The 15,125-nt window shown below is 42.1% G+C and overlaps 1 protein-coding gene across 2 annotated transcripts; it reads right to left on the minus strand.

Moving 5' to 3' along the window:
* Nucleotides 1–438: 438 nt before the first annotated feature.
* DNAJC21 (DnaJ heat shock protein family (Hsp40) member C21) lies at nucleotides 439–13,176 on the minus strand. Of its 2 annotated transcripts, none has more exons than XM_041490185.1 (12): nucleotides 12,976–13,176; nucleotides 12,743–12,836; nucleotides 11,742–11,865; nucleotides 10,714–10,836; nucleotides 7,446–7,750; nucleotides 5,646–5,797; nucleotides 5,223–5,310; nucleotides 4,825–4,983; nucleotides 4,155–4,194; nucleotides 2,366–2,556; nucleotides 1,898–1,970; nucleotides 439–991 (listed from the first exon to the last, which is right to left on the minus strand). In XM_041490185.1, exons 1-12 carry the CDS (start codon nucleotides 13,070–13,072, stop codon nucleotides 827–829), a joined length of 1,611 nt encoding a protein of 536 aa, XP_041346119.1. In that variant the 5' UTR covers nucleotides 13,073–13,176; the 3' UTR covers nucleotides 439–826. The 2 variants fall into 2 exon arrangements, with proteins under 2 accessions (XP_041346119.1, XP_041346118.1); XM_041490184.1 differs by having other exon boundaries at nucleotides 1,898–1,973.
* Nucleotides 13,177–15,125: the final 1,949 nt, after the last annotated feature.

Here is a 15,125-nt window from a genome sequence, read left to right on the forward strand (position 1 = left end):
ATTCATTCGTGTCACTCATTTATTTCTTCCTCACTTAGTGCAGCAAGGCTGTTCCACTAGATGTTTTTTCCCCAACACCTGCCATGGAGGAAGATGTACAAAACAAATAGGGATTGTCAAAACTGGTTAAACAGCTTTGTCATCTAACGTCTTCCCTTCCATCTGCTGCTCAATGTAATTAAGTAATCTGAGGATGGCAGAAGAAAAGCCCGTATTTTGGCAGTGCTTCATATTTGATAGAGGATCAAGAATCAAAGAATATTCTGAGTTGGAAGGGATCCACTAGGATCATCAAGTCCAGCTCTTAAGTGAACAGCCCATAGAGGGATCAAATCCATGACCTGGGTGTTCTTAGCACCAGGTTCTCACCAACAGAGCACAGGCCCTGCTACTGGCTACTCACCTGAGCTGAGCCCTCTCAAAAGAAAATCAACAGCACACATGTCAAAATAATTTATTATTTCCTCTGTGTGGAAATAATCCATGCAGGTTCTACAGGAACACAGGGTGAACAGCTTTGAGTTACTATTTCCCCACCCATGGTGTGAAAGCTGCTCGGGGTACAGGGCTTTAGACAAGGTGGCTTGGTGGAAAGAACACGCACCTGTGCCATGACACCAAACCACTCTATGAAAAAAGGAAGGCTTTTAAAAACAGAAGACAGCACAGAGTCTTCCACAAGATAGTACTCCTTTTGTGCATCTTCATTCTTTTCCTACATTGGTACTTGCCTTCTTTGTTTAACTCCAGACACATGCAGTGTGCATGTTTCAGTTCTTTGAGAGCGTTAATGTACAATTCTGAAGACTGTCCCTATAGCAAAGTTCTATCTGTTTTTACGTTTCTCTTTTTTGTTTTTGGTGTTCACAGCTCCATTTACAGTCAATGTTGTTGTTGCTCTTGCATGTCCTGTGACTTTCAGGTGTTCAAACAATTTATTTCGGGATGGAAATGCACAGTTGCAGGTTACACAGTGGATAGGAACTTCACTCTACAATGAGGAGAAAAAAAACCCAGAATGCTTCACATTCGTATTGAACATGTCATCAGTGCAATATACCAATTTCTTGCACACAGCTTCTCCTTGGCAATGAAGCAGGAATAAGCTGTTTCTATCATCAATATTTCATTATTCATTAACAATTAAACACGTATCTTTAAAAAAATAATTGCAAATATAACTTCAAGATATTTCAAAGGGCTTTAAGTAAAATCAAGAATGGAAGCCTTGCAAATCTAATTCAAAGTAAAGGATAGTTTTGATCTCACCTGACCATACAGGTAATGCTTTGGGCTCAGAGATGCAATGAATTTAATATGTCTTAGCTGTAGTTACTACAGAGTTTTGCTCTCCGGCAAACATCAATATTGAGAAAGATGCAAACAGAACTGCCTGTCACCTGCTGGGTGACAACAGCTCTGTCCCCAGCTGTTTAATTTATTTGCACATAGAACTTCACCAGCTCTCCTAGAAATGAAGCTGAGTCCTGCACTTCTCTGTGAGGACAAGAGCTGAAGTTTCAGTTCTATCAAAATCATAGCAGCAGAATTGGTGGACTGGAGGTGACCAGAAAACAGCCTTCTTTGTAGTTACATGACCCCCACCTTTCAGCTCTCCTGTAAAGACAGGCTGAGAAAGATGAAGAGAAGGTTCCAGGGAGAACTCAATGCAGCCTTCCTGTGCCTTAAGGGGGCTAACATAAAGGAGAGAGTGACTTTTTATACAGGCAGAGTGACAGGAAAACAGGCAATAATCTTAAACTGACAGAGGGCAGATCTAGATTACACATTATGAAGAAATTCTTTACTGTAAGGGTGATAAGGCACTTGCATAGAGAAGTATGATTCCAACCTATGAATAAATTCTACTTTAAATAGCATAAGTAATTTGACATACCATTGTTGAGCTCTCTGAAGACACCTTAGCAGACTTTTTTGCTTCCTTGGCCTTTTTGCCTTTAGGCTTAGTGCTGCTAACAGACAAAGAGGAACCAAAATCAGTGCACAGGAACATTTAGTATTTACAAGCTTCTGATGTTTTCCAGTTTTCAATGTCTCTGGTGCTTTCCCCTGTTCTTGCTTCATGCAACAAAATGTATCTCCAAAAAAAAAAAATTAATTTATACAGTCAATTGTTAATCTCAGAATGTTGAATCAGCTCCTGAGAAGTGATACAGCAGCAATCTGCAGTCAAATACCACTCCTAGAGAAGTTCCTACATGCTTTGTTGAATATCATACTTATTCAAACCAGTTTTGGTGAGCAGCCCCCAGAGTCCACATTTGAGAGTAAATCTAGCCTTGTTTGATAGTATCAAACATGACACAGAATGACACAGTGACTGCAATGTTGCAACCCAACACACCTTTTTGCTTCACTTTTTGTTTCATTCTCTTGGCTGACATCATCCGTAATGCCTACGTCCTCCAACATAGCACATCTTTGGCCATCACTTAACTCCTCTGTTGAGCCACTGCCCTTCTCCGTGCTGCTGGGCACTTCCTTTTGTTCAACTGTTTCTTCGTCAGCACTTTGATCAAGAGAGTCCTCATAACTCTGTCCAAACAAAAAAAATCCAAGTTCAATACTTTCAGTTCGTTAGTGACTATGTTTATAGTATTATACTCATTTACCTCAAACATGGGTGGGTTGGGAGGAGAGAAAGCCATGGACCCTCTTAATTTTACTGTGTGTTTTCAGTGAGACTGTAACATGTAAAACCTTAGTTCTCCTGTTTTGAAAGATGAGGCCACCTGTGGTGAAGGGAAGAAACACCAATAAAACAGCCTCTGAAACTACAGAGGAGGAGAATGAAGGTAGCTTTTAATTGCACACAGGGTTCATGGTTCTGACTACCATTTCTTATTTCACAGGTAGTGGCTTGGCTTATAACTTTGCAGAGTGCACAGTCTTAGCTACCTGAAAAAAACTTGGCTAATTCTAACTTCAGGAAAAGGAGACAAAACCCACAGAGATTCCCAGTACTCCACAATGCTTGGCAAAGGATGAAGGTGAGGATTTCCCAGCACAAGACTGCAGCTCAAGCAATGCAAGAGTGGCACCTACTGTCCAGGCTGTAGTAAACTGATGGAACAGAGCCATGGTGACTATGTGCCACCTCTGCAGTAAGAACAGGCCTTCTGGTCTCAAACATAGGAGGAAAGAGTTAACTGAAGCCTCATGGCCTGCACAGAAACATGAAGGTCCAGCCAATACTCGGACTATTCCACTGGACCAGCCAATGTGAAGCCAGGAAGCTTCAGCTCCTTGAAAGACTCAGAAAAGTTTCTTAAGAACAAGACATAATGATGTAGTGGGAGAGGTCAGAAAAGGTGAACAAAGAATAGGAAATCAGAGGGGAAAGCATGGAAGAGGCATGACCTGGTACAGACAGCTCACACACTGGAACAAGGCTAGGCCTGAGGAGTAAGTAATTGAAAATGATGAAGTTTGAGGAAGGCAGATAGAGGAGCATGCTGACTATGACACCCCTGCCACTCAAGCCTGAAACAGCTTGCTCTTGGTGAATTTCACCTGCTGATGTCAGATCTGTGATATCACACACAGACTCAGATCCTGGAGTACAACAGATTGGTGTTACTTTTGTTTACAGTTCAAGAGAAAGGTGGAATTGATGTGTTCACTCCAACAGATAGAGTGCCAGCAGGAAACCAATACTATGGCAGTCTTTTTGACCCTCTCTGAATTAGAGATTAAAAAACAATGCATTATACAAAGTCCTACAACTAAAGCCAGAAGTGGCCACCAAACTGAGCTCTTAATGCACCAAGGCCACTCCTGGTCTTACTGATCAATTCCTTGCATTCTCCCTATCTGCCCGTTTCCATCTGTTTTTCTTATACTTCAGACTACAGCCTTTTTAGAGTCAGCACCACATATTAACATCTGCACTACCAGAACAAAGTGAGGCCTATGATGTTATTATCATAAAATATGATTATAATAAGTCTACTAAAAGTTATGCTGGTGGCAAAAAAATATTAAAAATATTTTTAAATAGTTTTCAAATTCTGTGGAATTTCAAGTTCTATTTTGCAGGACAGAGAAATAATTTGTCAGAAGTTAAATGCCAGTTTCGTCTTCTTAAGAAAACTGGGTTGTAAAGTTCCCAGAGCAGGATTACGGCTACATACCTTCATTGTTTTCTGCTTCCTCCTTTGTTTCTTTGAGAGTCTGTGAAGATAAGTTTAAAATTACCCTTTTTTTACAGAAAAACCCCAAAACCTAGTAGGATATCTAAAAAAATACCAAGCTGTACTTTTCCTTATCCTCTTAATACGGTATTAGGTAGCCACAAAAAGAAAGTTACTCATGCCAGAAATAAAACAATAGGTCTCCCAAACTACTCACTGCATTTAGTAAAACATTTGTTCTGCTCAGACTGAACCCAAATATACTAGTGATAGTTTGGATTATGCTCTGGCTGTTTAAAAAATTAAGTAGTGTAACAATTCTGATTTTGAACACACTCATTTTCTATTTATGCCAGCAATCAATTGACAGTAAGTACAAAATCAATAAGCACTAGCTCTGTGGAAGTCCCTCTGCTTGAAAAATAACAAACCCTTCTTTTCCTTAACATATAACTTTAGGCAGCAGAGAAAGCGTAAGTCTGTTGTTTTATGGCACTTGAACGTAGTCATGCAAAGGCATGTGTTTTACTGGAACTCTGATGCTAAGAAGTATTTCAAATTGCACAATACTCAGAGCAATGCAGTGGCAAATCATCAGCAGCTCCCTCAGAAGGACACTAAGACTTAGTAAATCATGAGTCATGATAAAATTAAAAACAATTTGAAGTACTTCTGTTTGGGTATGTCTTCTGTTTCTTCCTCCTCTTTGGTCTGTATTCCATCTGCATCATCCAAAGACACAGGAAATTTCCCTTCCTCCTCTTCCAATTGCTGTCGTAACAGTGATACCATCTCTCGATGCTTCTTTGATTTTTCGTGATTCTTCATGCTGTGAAGACCAGATTGTTACTGCAGGTTGTTCTGAGCAAACATAGTTATATTTACATATAAATTAACAACAGGCCCATTAGCCAGCACTACTAAGTACAGAAAATTCTGCACTGACAATGTCTTTACTGGAAGGACAACACTCATCACTATGTGAAGTTAAAAATTCTCTAAAATGCAGTTTTAAATTATTTAAAACCCAACATCTCCACCCCCAAATCCCCAACCACAAATACTTACGCTTTTTCAGTTTTTAAGAATTTGTCACAAGCAGGGCAGTACAGACCATCAACAAGTTCAGCTTCTTCAGTTTCATCATTCAGTTTGTCTGAAGAGATCAGCGGGGATCAGAGAGACAGTCAGATGAACAATTTTTGAACAAGATGCTCTTTAAGCCCCAGAAAATAGTCACAGCACTGACATTCAATTTCTCCAGTACTACTGACACACAAACAGCTCAAGATCACCTCACCAAATCAGACATTAGTATAAATTAACAGCTGCAGCTTGTTCGAAGGAAAACACCAGAGAGGGACAGACTCTAGCCCAGCATCCTCAGAGGGAGGGAGTGAGTTGCATTATAGTCAGAGCTGTGAATCTGAGGCTGTGAGCCACACTCATACTGCAGTGACTCAGTATATATCACCTCCCCACACACCATACCTTCAATGCTTTTTGTCTCCTGTTCTTCTAATTCATCTTCACCACCTGATCCATCTCCAAATTCCTTTTCATATTGTGCCTCCATCTCTTGCAGCTCTCTCTCCAGATCTGACATAGTTATCCAGCTCTGCTCTTTGTACTGCTCAGCAAGCCTGCAAGCAGAATACAGTAACTTCTACACTGTGTCCCTGGGATGGGAACTACAAGAACAGTGTTACTGAAAGATAACTTCTACTTAAAGATAACTGTTCTTCTTGAGCATCTCAGGAGGAAAAGTTCTGAACATATTATGATGGAGCAAACAATTGGAAATCTGAGCAATGTGAGTTAATTTGTGATGTCAATGGACACCTCTGCACTGCAAGCAGAGATATTAACATAGGTGGGTCCTGGTTGAATTTCAGGCAGAACATGCGGTACAGCATGGTCAATATGAAGCTGACAGCAAGGAAGTCATCTCCATCCTACTCTAAGATCCAAACTTATAGTAAAACAGGGCACCCCTGATGAAGGGAATGATTGGTATCTGACTTTATTGATTCAGAAGGCTGAACAATTGCTTTATAAACTACATTATATTACATTATACTATACTGTAACTATACTACAAAGAATACTAAAGAAAACTCATTACTGTCTCCTGACAGTCAGGACACAGCTTTTTTAATTGGCCAAGGAAATAAAACAATCTTCAGTGGAATTCAACTGACAAATCACTTCAGGTAAACAATCTTCTTAACACATTCTACATGTGCAAAACAACAGGACCAGCAAGTAGAGGTAAGAATTGTGTTTCTCTTCTTCTCTCTGTGTTTTTCTAGGAAAAAACTCTGAGAGAGAGAATTGTATCTCTCTGTTCAGAGAATGCGAATGCCACACAAACTCACAAAAAATACAGCACAACAAAATCCACAAGCACATTACTCCTTGACTGTGTGCTATGGGAATGTACCATCTCAGTTTTCCCAATTTAAGTGTGCCCCAATTTACCAAATATGGCATCACAGGACAGTTGAATTTTGCTCCAGCTGGCTTCTGGCCTCAGAATTATCAAGCCACTTGTCAGTAAATGCATAGCCCTACTTTATTGTCCCTAAAGGGTGAAAGTATATAGGTATATACAGAAAAACAGTACATAATATACTCCATTTATATTATTACATGATTTTAATCAATATGCCATTATTTTGCAAGTGCACTCTTAATAAGAATTTAAGCTCCTCCCTCATATGTGCAGGCAAACAGTTCTTCCAGTTGAAAAAATAAATTGTGGCTATAGTCAGGAGACCACCTCTTCCTATTATGGCAAAAAAGCCAAACTTTGACCATGCATTTATTCCAAGGAAAGGGTCCTATCCAAAGAATTAAGAGGGAAGACAAAGCTAAGCTCATTATCTCCTCTTTCTTCTTAGCAGATACAGCTCCAAGGCAGACGAAGGTGATCTAAGTCCAGGTTGCTCTCCCTTATTCTACAACTTACATTCTTTTTTCTTTAAAGGCAAATAGATAACTATTAGATTTTGTTTCCCCAGCTAAATAAAAGCACACTGGGTTCTGTGCTATTACAGCCAGTTACTCACAGCACGCAGATAACCATTCCCCAGTTATCTTAGATGTCTGCAAGTCAGTACAATGCAGAAACCTGAGTTTTAAAAAGCTCAGACTTGAGACCAAACTTAGTACCTAAAATTTTCAAGGATGTTTAAAAGAGCAAGTGGAGCTACTATTAGAATCTAATTGTATCCTCATGAATAATTTCTTCAAGTTAAAAAAAAAAATAATTGTTCCACATGTACATACTTGGCTTGTTTTAGCTTCTGTTGCCTCCGAAATTCCTCTGCTTTCCTACTTTTTTCTGCATTTTGTTCTTCTACAAGTTTTCTGTGGGCCTGTACTCTTTTATCCCTTTTACGAATAAAGGCAACTAGCTGACGGATCAGTTCATTCCTCTCTTTCCTTGCTTTCTCTCTTGTTTTCTTATTCTCTTTTTCCATAGCTCGTTTCTCCCAACGGTTTGAGGCTTGTCGTGTGTCATACTCTTCTTTCCAAGCAAAGTTTTTTTGAGTACAGAAACTCTGCCAATATGCATAGAAAGGGTGGACTACCTATAAGAAAAAACAAAACAAAGTCACTTGTACAGGAAAGACAGAAAAAACAGAGAAATAATTCAGAGCTTTTGTAACAGTTTTTTTCTGAACTTATATACAGACCACAGTTTTGCCTCAGAGCAATGAAGATTCAGAGAAATTTTTAACGTCATCCTTGAAGTTTAAAAGCACATCAATTCCACAACCTGATCTAAACTACTACAAACTGCAACTTCTAAAAATATCCCCCTGAAGGATTGGATCATGCTGACACTAGTGTCCAGTTACTTAAATGTGCTGTATTTCTTCTGTCAAACTGAAAAGCACAATCAGAATCACACATGCTGCCTGCAAGCTGGTACTTGCCTAAGAACATTAAACACACACTCCACTTTAAACCACACCAGAGGTCAGCCACATATTTGCACAGCATAAAAAAAGCAGCAAAACAAATACATAATGCTATTTCTTCCTTGTATACTCTCTCTGCTTCTCGAGCAAGACAGAAATGAATAGCGCTCAATGATACAACAGCAAGAATCACTGTGCTGTGACTTGCACAGTTTAAGAAATGGTTATGTGAAGAAACACTTACTGCTGTTTTGTTAGCAAACTACATGACTGTAGACCAAAATTATGCCCCCTAGCTTACACATTAAAATAAAAAGTAAGTGATCATTACTTATTCACTTATTCTACTACTCATGCAGGACTCATGCTGGACTAATAACGTGGCATCATAATGACTTTGGGTTTGTTCTTTTTCTCTGTCCAAATAATTATTGTCCTGCATTTTGTATATTCAGCAATCAAGATATGCCTAAACTCCCTTCTTACACTACTTGCCCCATCAATCTTACTTTTTATCACTCACTCCTATATGCCAAACTCCTCATGTTTTGGGATACCTCATAGAAGCATTTAACCTCATGGCTTAATGTTTTCTTCTAATGAGTCCTCTTCTTCTTCTGTCATTTTTATTCCCAGGAACTACAACTATCGTTGTTCTTCACAGGAAAAACTCAACAATAACTTCCAGTGGCCTGTCTACATGTGAAGTTCATGGCTATGCCTTCTGGCAGGTAAGTCACTACAGTTTTTCTCTGCTATCACAAAAGATAACCAATAAACATTCATATTTCATCCAATAACCTAAGTAATATTAGACTACCTACCTCAGACTTCTGATTCAGAAGAGGATACTTCTGTGCAAAAGGATGCACACCCATCAACTCATGACAGGGATCATCCTCCCCTTCACCAGATGTATAAGGTGGGACTCTCCCCATTCTCAGCAGCTACCTTAACAACCTGCACATGTCTGGCACTCACCAGCAGCTTGCTGAACTCCCAGGTGGATTTTGTTTTGCCGATTACTTATACTTGGAGCTCATAATTTTTTTTGACCTGCAAGTGTTCTCTTCCCATGAATGCCTGTGAACCCATGGCCTTAAGAATATCTTTCCTGGCTGCCTGGTTCTGATCAAGCCGCCTCTCATGCTTCTTGTGAATTCATAAAGTAGACCAAACCAGAGAGCATTCACATCACAGATTTTAAAGCCTTTGTATAGTTTTTGTAGCTCTCTTCTAGAACTCTTTTCCCATTATATTCCTACTGCATAGAGAAGTGAGCACTGCAACGCTGGAATCCTCTGACAGTGTAATCTCTTTGTCTGAATATAAGACAACAGGGAAAATTACCATTCTAATTAACAGAAGCTATTTCCTATAAAATACCCTATGAATCCCTAGGGAGAAAAAAAGTGAGCACTCCACTGCCAGAAGAGCGTGAACTAGGCAGATATCAAAGCACGCTGAATCAGAATCAGTCCTTTTTGCAGTTATTAACTGATATAAGCATCAAAGCTATTTTGAGTCTATAGTTGTGTCTGTCCCATGGCCTCAAAACAAGCAGTTTTCAAAAGACGTTTCAAGATAACCATATTAAAAGACATATTTTAGCTGGTCCAGAGATACTATGTATTCTCCCTGGGAAAGATTTCCATTTGTTAAGCCATTCTGTAACTTCTCCCCACATCCAAACATCCTTTCTGGCACTTCTTAAGAAGTTTGACTTGTAACTTTTGTTTCAAATTCCAGCCAAGTTTTGAAGCTACTTTTAACATATGAATCCGTTCAAATTTCATAAATAATTAGCCGTACAGAGAAAGTGACAGGGAGAAGTACCACACTAGAAGCAACATTTGAGTGCACTTCATACTGTGCAGTTATTCCCTAGGAAAAGTGTTATCACCTCATTATTTAATTTTAATACAGAATTACTGGTAACCTTAAAAAAAAACCCCTAAGTCTGATAGATTATAACAAACAGCTGGCAAACCAGATTACAAGAATTCAAGTAATACAAGTACCCATACACTTTCTTTTCTTTCTTCACAGAGGAAAGCATGCAATTTTTTCTGAATCAAATCTGACTACAAGCTAATTGCAAATGCCAATGTAATCATAATGGCAGCTCACACTGCCAGTCAACATCACATCTACTTTCTAAAGGCTGTGCTACACACTAAGTGCTATGCAGTTTGCCTGTATGAGGCAAAATACTACATGTTACAGGAAAAAAAAATTAGCTCAGTAACCCTGTCTGTAACATAAGTTGTGTTAAGTACTGGTAAACTACTCTCATCAGAAAGCAAAGAAAACATCCATTCTTTTGCTTTATAGGTCTTGCACTAAACTTAAGTTCCACTGGCATAATTGATGGTTGGTCCTGTGAAGCATTGTCTGACAACTCGCCCAGCAGGCCTGGCTAATACTATAGTCCAACAGGAAGTATCAATTTTAATTCACATAAATATGAATCAGACCACAAGCACTTCCTCTGCAGTAATGGTCTACAATAGTAGAAAATAACCACAGAGGCATGGTATTCACCTCAGAGATCAGCAGGCACCCCTCCTTCGAGACAAAGTTATGGTTTAACTCTGTTACCTGCAGCTCAGTTTTACACTTGCCCTTACCGTATCATAGTCACTATGGGAATATCCAAACATAGGGAATTCTTCAATATCTTCCTGCGTCATATATTCCAACTCTTCCTTTGCAATCTTCTCAAAAACTTGTCGATAGACTGTAAAGAATCCCTGAAACAAACAAACAAACAAACAAACAAATAAATAAATAAATAAACCTTTTGCGTGGCTCAATAATAGGTGTACAAATGCTCGGTATTTTAGAGAAACAATGCTACACTGCAAGAGCAACTCAAAACCAGGATAAAGACCTTGTAAGCACTTGCTTGAGGTACAAGACCTTTCTAAACAAAGTTCCACTATCCCTCATGCCTTTTATTTCCACCTTCCTCACACTGTCACTGTCTCTCTCACACGTGTAAACACCAATTTTAAAAGAAAGAAAGTTTCCATATGCTGGAGATGGTGCTAAGTTTCTAGTTATGCAGGATCAAGTTTTGTGGATGTTCCAGACATAAAATTCACTATTAAATATCCTATATTTTTCTAAATTAGTATGTAACTAACTGACTACTAGTACAGTAACAGAAGGACAGGTAAGTATTTCCTCTGGTGGATGTTTTTCTAATCACCTGGAGCTTTTCAATTTATTAAATATTATGAGTGAGTATTTTAAAATCCAATGGGAAATTCAAAAATCCAATAGGGAATTCAATTATAGTAAGCACAACTTCCCCCAAAGTCTATTGTTACACTGCTTTTCTGTAGTTATCAGCATTCTAGCGTGATAAAGGTATTTCTAAACAAACAGATGGTATTGCAAAGGCCTGGAATGCTTCACTATATAAGATAAATAAACCATATGCACATATCTGTAGTTGTATGGCATAGTTGGACATTTTGATTAAGTAACTGTTGGACAATATGCAAGAATTAAAGCCACCTTATACATCCAGGTTAAGCTTTGTCTTGGATTTGCGTAAGCTGTGCTAAGAATTCTACATATAACTTTAGCACAAAACAAATGCTAACATTGAAACTTAAGCTGATTAATTAAAGATTAATTGATTCCTTACCTTTTCATCATCCCCATATCCAGAGTAACAGCTAACAGTGAAGTAGTGCAGCAGATCTAAGCTATCATCTTGATAGTCTCCATCAACTCCTCCTTTCAGCAGAGCCTCCCTGTGATTATCATACCTGGAAAAAATTCACAGCATCAAGGATGTAGAGACACAGAACACCCCTCAGTGCTGATAAACACAGTACACCTATCACATCACTGTATATCTTAACCCACTGTCCATAATTTGTTTCTCATATTCAAAGACTTCAGAGAGAAAAAACAAGACAGACCCAGTATAGATATTCCCTCTCGATCTTTATTTTACTTACTACTATTTTATCTGCAATATCTATAGCTGACTCCTCAAGAGCCAGCAACCAATCAATTGCATTTGAGAAAGAAGCCTCACCAAACTTCCAGAAAGGGGCAGGACATTATTTAAATCACCCAATACTTGCATGCATTCAAAAAAACCCCAAATCATAACATAAGCACAAAAAAACCTGAAAAACACTCCTGTATTTTCACGGAGGACAAACTCAGGAGGGGTGGGTTTGGCTGTGTAAGCTGGTAGATGCTTCAGCCCATGTGAAAAACAAGCTACACAGAACATTTGGAATAGCGATCCCTTAGTGATGTGTATGTGTATATTTCAAATTAGGACTGAACACCTGTATGCACTGCCTAAGGCCTGAGGGCTGCCCAGAGCTGCGGTGAAAAGCCGCCCGGTGCTCGGGGAGGAAGAAGCAGGCCAAGCCCGGCTGCTCGCAGGGCGCTGCTCGGGGCCCAGCACGCCTTCAGCTCCCGCACACCACGAGGAAGGTGAGGGTGCGGAGCCTCCTGCACGGCTCTAACTCTGGCAAAGCCTAAAACCAGTCGGCTGCCCCTGCCCACGGCTGCCCCTGCCCACGGCTGCCCGCGCTGACTAGCGGCGAGGCCCAGGAGCAGCACGGGACAAGTCCTGGCACAGCCAGGGCTAATACAGCCTCTGCCAGGCCAAGCGCCGCTCACCAGGCCCGTTCCTGTGGGTCGCTGAGCACGTCGTACGCCGCCTGGATCAACTTGAACTGCTCCGCTGCCTCCTCCGCGTTCTCGAGGTTTTTATCTGCGGGACAATTTAACGAAACCGTGTCAGCGGCGGTCAGGCTCGGCGGCAGCAGCCGCCCCGCCGCCCCCGGCACCGAGCCAGGCGACAGCGCGGTGCCCCCGCGCCGCGCGGGGCCGGGGCCGGGCCCGGGCCCTACCCGGGTGCCAGCGCAGCGCCAGCCGGCGATACGCCCGCTTCAGCTCCTCCTCGGCGGCGTCGCGCCTCACGCCCAGCACCTCGTAGTGGCACTTCATGGCGATGGCGGCGGCGGCCAGTGGGGCGGGGATACCGGGACACAGGGCACCGCCGCCCCGCGCCGGGAGGGGCGAGACCGGCAGGGGAGGAGCGAGGCGGGAGGGGAGGGAGCTGCGGCGCGGTGTCACCCGGCTGCCGGCGGCACGTGGGGAGCGCTTGTCCCCGGCCCGCGGCCGGGATCGGGCGCTGCAATCACGCGGTTTCAGAGTAACCGGATACCTTGTGCTGGAATTCACAGAATCAATGGGAGTGGAAAAGATCTCCGAGATCATCGAGTCCTGCCTGTGACCCGACAGCACCGCGTCAACAACTTAGTGCTACGTCCAGCCTTTTCTTCAACAGCTCCAGGGACGGTGACTCCCCCCTCCCTCGGCAGCCCATTACAATGTCACCCTTTCTTTTCTTTCACCTTTCTGTCACCTATTCATTCTGTGGAGAAATTACTCATAAGGTCCGGCGCTAACGTCCCCTGGCACGGCTTAAGGCTGTCCCCTTTTGTCCTACTGCCAGTTGCCTCAGAGAAAAATCTGACCCCAACCCGGCCACCCTTTCCTTTCAGGGAGCTGAAGAGTGCAATGAAGTCTCCGCTGAGGCTCCTCATTTCCAGGGTAAGTACACCTGCTTCTCTTCAGACCTGTGCTCCATGTTTTATTGTGCTTCACAGCTTGGTTTCCCTTTTCTGAATTTGCTCCACCACCTCAAAGTCCTTCCCGAACTGAGGAGCTCAGACCTGAACACAGGACTCAAGGTGTGACTGCACTAGTGCTGAACACAGGAGAACAAAAGCTTCCCTGCTGGCCACATTATTTCTGAAATTGATATTTCTGATTCGTGTGGGTGTTGAGGAGCCCAGAGGCACAGCCAGCACAGCGCGCATTCTCAAGGTAGCTTTTTTTTTATACCTATGCTCTTCAGAGAATTTAGGGTTGGTCCAAGTAGTTTTCCTTCTCTAGGTCATGTATCAGTGGGCACTACGTGAACTGAGCTTTGGATCAGACAGCAAGATCTGAATGCCCTGATCTCACGGTAAAATCTGGAGGTCCTAATCTCAGTGTTTAATCCAAACATGGCAAGTTGAACATGAGCCAGCAGTGCCCTGGCAGCCAGGAGGGCCAACCCTGTCCTGAGGGCATCAGGCACAGCATCAGCAGCCGGGCAAGGGAGGGGATTGTCCCGCTCTGCTCTGCACTCGGGCAACCTCAAGTGTTGGCGGCAGTTTTGGGTCATCTCAACATAAAGAAGGATATAAAGCTAGTGGAGTTTATCAGGAGGAGGGCAGCTTAGATGGAGAGAGGTCACAGCAACTGAGGTCACATGGCTTGTTCAGCTTGGAGAGGAGGCTGAGGGGGGGCCTCCTTCCAATACACACCTTTGTCACAGGAGGTTTGTCTGGAATAGAGTTGATTTTCATCACAGTAGCAGGTAGGGAGCTGTGTTATGGATTTGTGCTGAAAACACAAATGTTGTGTTGATAGTAATAGAAAAGCTTGCATTATTGCTGAGCAGTGCTCAGACTCACAGCCGTTTTTGCTTCTCACCCCACCCACCAGAGAGGTGCACAAGAAACTGAAAGGGGATGCAGCCAGGGCAGCTGACCCCAGCTGACTGCAGGGCTATCCTACACAACATGGCACCATGCTCAGCATACAAAGCTGGAGGAAGAAGGGGGCAACATTCAGTGACACATTTGTCCTCCTGAGTCACTGTTACATGTGAACCCAGCTTTCCTGGCAGGTGAATACCTGCCTACCCACAGGACATAGTAGATAAATTCCTTGATTTGTTTTGCTTTCTGTGCTTGGCTTTTGCTTTTGTTCTTTGCTAAACAGTCTTCATCTCAGCTCACAACTTTTCACTTCTACCCTTCCAATTCTCTTCCCCACCCTACCAAGGGAGAGGGAGCAGGCAGCTCTCTGGGGCTGAGTTGCCAGCTGGGGTTAAACAAGTGTGTCAGGGAAGTTCCTGTTGGACACCAATGTTCTTTACACAGAGGATGGTCAGTTCCCAGGGAAGTGGTCATGGCACCAAGCCTGTCAAGAGTTAAAGAGGATC

The sequence above is a fragment of the Pyrgilauda ruficollis genome, unplaced genomic scaffold (assembly GCF_017590135.1).
Source record: "Pyrgilauda ruficollis isolate IOZ18807 unplaced genomic scaffold, ASM1759013v1 scaffold120, whole genome shotgun sequence".
Classification (NCBI taxonomy): domain Eukaryota; kingdom Metazoa; phylum Chordata; class Aves; order Passeriformes; family Passeridae; genus Pyrgilauda; species Pyrgilauda ruficollis.

Bases quoted from the DNA above. Each gene is read 5' to 3' on its own strand.
- DNAJC21 (XM_041490184.1), bottom strand. From the start codon at position 13,072: ATGAAGTGCCACTACGAGGTGCTGGGCGTGAGGCGCGACGCCGCCGAG. The intron at 4,195-4,824 runs GTACTTCAAATT...TTATCTTCACAG, and splicing joins GAAGACATACCCAAACAGAA to ACTCTCAAAGAAACAAAGGA. The intron at 1,974-2,365 runs GTGTGTTGGGTT...TTTGTCTGTTAG, and splicing joins ACAAAAAGTGAAGCAAAAAG to CAGCACTAAGCCTAAAGGCA.